The sequence below is a fragment of the Silene latifolia genome, chromosome 7, assembly GCF_048544455.1.
Source record: "Silene latifolia isolate original U9 population chromosome 7, ASM4854445v1, whole genome shotgun sequence".
NCBI classification, from domain to species: domain Eukaryota; kingdom Viridiplantae; phylum Streptophyta; class Magnoliopsida; order Caryophyllales; family Caryophyllaceae; genus Silene; species Silene latifolia.
In genome coordinates this window covers 107,161,335-107,165,616 of record NC_133532.1, presented here as the reverse complement: position 1 = coordinate 107,165,616, position 4,282 = coordinate 107,161,335, and the positions used below count along the sequence as shown (strand labels likewise).

Here is a 4,282-nt window from a genome sequence, read left to right as displayed (position 1 = left end):
ACTCAATCATTAACTCCGTTCGACTGTTCATTTACCCCATCCGATATCTCTCTCTTCAACCTTCAGCTGAGCTACATCTTCGCCATTGTCACAGAGCTTTTTGACCGCCATTATCACAGAGCTTTTCGACCGCCATTATCATCCGCAAATTACGTATTTTCGATCAACTAATTTTAATTTCATTTCATTCCGCTTTTATTCCGTATTTTTCACACTAATTTTCATTCGACTTATTTAATTCGTCAAATTATCATGTTCTTATCCAGGTTTTGATCGTTGTCTGAGCATAAGCGAGCACAGTAGGAACGCATAAAATCAATTGAAGTCGATTTCTGCCCTTCTTCGTATGTTCCTTCCCTTTGTATAATATTTACTACCTAGATTTCGATATTTGCTGCTTAATCTGTTAAGTTTTGGTTACAAACTTCTTAAATTCGTTTAATTACTAAGTTTCGCTCTTGTTTTACTCTTTGTCTTCACTCGACTTCAATTGATTTCTATACGTTCCTATTGTGCTCGATTATGCTCGTACTTGACGCTTCATTGTTATTGTTCCCTATTAGTTATGATCGATTTCAGGTTACCTAGGTTTGTTCTTTATTAGTTATGATCGATTTCATGTATTGAAGAATGCATTTACTTAGTTGACCGAAATAGGATATTTTTGCCTAAGCGACCATCGAATTATCAATTCTCGACCACATCTCTAGCTAGATGATTATTATGAATGACTTCTAAGAACGACTGTTGTTTTGCTACGGCGATATACTAGCATCTAAGTACGTCATAATGCTAACTTCTTCAGGTTCAAATTTCTCGTTACTTTAATTGAATATCTAAGTGGTGCAACAGTTATAACTTGTAGGTAGCCAGTGTATGTAGACTAGCAAACTCGGTTTTTCTGTGCTACTCCTAGTTTGCTCTATAGCATTTTAGATGCAACATTTGCAAAAACAATAGGCACGCTGGCCTAAGATTTACGAAACATGGCTTACAATTTGTTTCTGATGAAGGAAGAAGCCGAATAAATGTAAGGATTTTGTATGTTTGATTTTCAGTTGTCTCTTATGTTTATAACAGACCGAAGATTTACGAAACATGGCTTACAATTTCAGGTTCTGGATGATGCAAATGCTAATTCTAATGGTGCTTCCAGGCTTGGTAATATAATCTGTTGCCTACAAGCTACTAAGTATTCACTTTCAATTACTCGTATTATTATTCAGAATATTTGTAGGATGTCGTGTTGGTCAGCGAGTTTTGCACATAGAAGTCGGCTTTATATATAGTACAGTCAAGAGTGAGGATTAATGTGACTTCTTTGTAATATGGCGGATAACAAAAGGGAGAAGTGTTTGGGGTTTATGACGCGGAATTTTATCAAGCTATTTCTTTGTTCTAATGTGAGTGAAGTTCATGTCTTATCATTTATCAATTTGATTTCTATGCTGCACAATTTCAGATGAAAATGTCTGACACGATATATTTTTTTTTCTGTGAAGGCGTATCCTGTTTTTTTGCCTAAAATGAAAATTAAGTACTAAATTGACATGTGGTGTCGGACACAAGAATGCTGCTACAGTGAAATGTCGGAATATATAGCATGTTGTGATTAATCTTGTCTATGAACTTGCAGACGGAGCAAATCACCCTCAATGATGCTGCTAAGTATTTGCTTGGCGATATTCCTGATGCAACAGTGATGCGAAGTAAGAATAATTTCATTGCATTTACTTTTGCTCTTGGTGTTATTTGCAGTTTCAGTGACTTATTGTATCTTCAAATGATAATACAGCTAAAAGAAGACGGTTATATGACATTGGAAATGTTCTATGCGCTATGCAACTCATTGAAAAGGTAAGAATGTTTTCGACAAATATTCATTTGGGTGAATATAAAAGGTTTACTGATGCATCTCGGTTTTTCTACTGTTATAAAAGTTGATGTGGTTCTATGTTAATTGTTCAGATTAATCAGAGGGAGAACAACAAGGCCGCATGGACATGGTTGCGGTTGAAGGAAATATCAACGAGCAGTGTGTCCGGGCCTCCTTTCTCCACTGAAATCAAGAAAATGGGCGTTTGGAAGCGACTTCACTAACACGAGTTTTAAGAAAACCAAGGTTGATTATACTCTTAAAGAAGCAGCAAAGCAGGAGAAATTAAATAATGGAAGCTCTCAGTATGGTCCCTTTGCTCCTGTTTGTGTATCGAAAATAATGAAGCCCGTCCTTGTCCCTCCGTATCAAAATGAAGGTATTGTGCTAATATCCATATATAAAGATGTATGTCTGCTAGTTTAGCTGATATACTGAGTCACTTACATGTGAGACCGTCTCAAATATTGCATTGATTCAGATTTTCTTTCATATGTCCAGAGGATATCTATTGCATACTTAGCGGCTGCATTATGTGAGATTTGGCTTCCTTGTCGAAAGTGGAAAAGATTCGGAATTATGAGATTCAACTTTATGCATTGGTGAGTTTTAAATGCCATCTCATATTAAAGACTGAAATTTTCTTCCATGTATGCAGTGTATGCTGATGTAATGTTGCTATGTAGGTGTGTTGTTGGGATTCTTTGTGCCGTATACAGTGGGCTTATTTATGGCTTATATGTTCCTGATTGGCATATATCAAACTCAAGTTCATCTTTTTCCCCATCAAATAGTACCGTGTTGCTCGAGGTGAATATTGCTAACGACTTCTTTACAAATAATTATATGTTGATCCTGAACTTTCAGTGAAAACCTTAGAATGAGTTATAACAAGTATTAACAAGACAATAATTTATGTCAAGACTCTTGGCTCTGTGATTCTAAAATTGGGTGTAGAATTTCAGGCAAGATTAAAATGAAACTGTGAAAGCTGCTCTCTCATTCAATCCACTCCACATGTTGTGGTGACAGTTGAATCCAAAGGCTTCTCTTTTCGTTTCCTTTTCAGTACTTCAGTTCTTTGGATTTGTGTGAATTATTCTTCTGCGTAAAGTCATTGTGAATAAGGTTGGAGCTTGCCTTTTGCAACTTCATGTCAGTTGCAACATTTAAGAAGTCCAATTCACTTTCATTATGTGGGTGGCATCATCTTTTTTTGGCGTGGAGAGGCGGTGAAGCAAGACTTAAGGGGCTTTCTCATTTTGTGGACCACATATTCTGTATTCTGCCATTTGAGGAACAACTTGCAGGTTAAATGGGTTGGCAGCAACTTTCGTAGGGCATCCAAAGGCTTTGGAAGATTGATTGATCCAATATAGTAAGTATCTTAAATTTTCCCTTTATCGTGAATTACTAATATATTTGTAAGACGGATTTACATTAGTATTCTTGTAAAACAGTGTAGTTTTGACCAACATAACCTTGTTGATTTTTTCTTCATCTTCTATTACAGTATGGGGGTATAAGTGTGTCTTCCACGGAAAACAGTGTCAAACCATTTTACAAGAGACCTCTTGATATTAAATTTGAATTGTGTTGCTATACTGGCTGTGGTTCCGTAATTTTGCTTTTTCTTTGTACATTAACATACAGTGGCTACACTGGCTAATAATTTATCAATCCTAATTAACATAGCAGCCAACGTTTAGGAAAAAGGTAATATTGCCTATTTTACCTAATTTTGTGAATCATATACCTTATTTTGTAAATTTTAGAGCTTGTTTTGTGAAACTAGAAGGCAATATTGTGAAATTTGGTCATAAAATGGTCGAAATCAACTATTTTGCTCTTTTTATTATTTTGTGAATCATATACCTTATTTTGTGAATTTTAGAGCTTGTTTTGTGAAAACTAGAAGGTAATATTGTGAAATTTGGTCATAAAATGGTCGAAATCACCTATTTTGCTCTTTTTATTATTTTGTGAATCATAGACCTTGTTTCGTGAATCCTAGGCCTTATATTGTGAAACTTGGTCATAAATGGTCAAAATCGTCTATTTTTCTCTTTTTCTTATTTTGTGAATCATATACCTTATTTTGTGAATCTTAGAGCTTGTTTTGTGAAAGTAGAAGGTAATATTGTGAAATTTGGTCACAAAATGGTCGAAATCACCTATTTTGCTATTTTTATTATTTTGTGAATCATAGACCTTGTTTCGTGAATCCTAGGCCTTATATTGTAAAACTTGATCATAAATGGTCAAAATCGCCTATTTTCCTCTTTTTATTATTTTGTGAATCATATACCTTATTTTGTGAATCTTAGAGCTTGTTTTGTGAAACTAGAAGGTAATATTGTGAAATTTGGTCACAAAATGGTCGCTCTTTTTCTTATTTTGTGAATC

The 4,282-nt window shown here is 34.9% G+C and overlaps 1 protein-coding gene across 1 annotated transcript; it reads left to right on the top strand.

Moving 5' to 3' along the window:
* The first annotated feature begins 1,121 nt into the window (after positions 1-1,121).
* On the top strand, positions 1,122-2,214 carry LOC141591221 (E2F transcription factor-like E2FF). Its single transcript, XM_074411587.1, has 5 exons — positions 1,122-1,161; positions 1,336-1,403; positions 1,637-1,709; positions 1,796-1,857; positions 1,969-2,214. Exons 2-5 carry the CDS (start codon positions 1,365-1,367, stop codon positions 2,098-2,100), a joined length of 306 nt encoding a protein of 101 aa, XP_074267688.1. The 5' UTR covers positions 1,122-1,161; positions 1,336-1,364; the 3' UTR covers positions 2,101-2,214.
* Positions 2,215-4,282: the final 2,068 nt, after the last annotated feature.

Bases quoted from the DNA above. Each gene is read 5' to 3' on its own strand.
- LOC141591221 (XM_074411587.1), top strand. From the start codon at position 1,365: ATGACGCGGAATTTTATCAAGCTATTTCTTTGTTCTAAT. The intron at 1,404-1,636 runs GTGAGTGAAGTT...ATGAACTTGCAG, and splicing joins AGCTATTTCTTTGTTCTAAT to ACGGAGCAAATCACCCTCAA. The intron at 1,858-1,968 runs GTAAGAATGTTT...TTAATTGTTCAG, and splicing joins CTATGCAACTCATTGAAAAG to ATTAATCAGAGGGAGAACAA.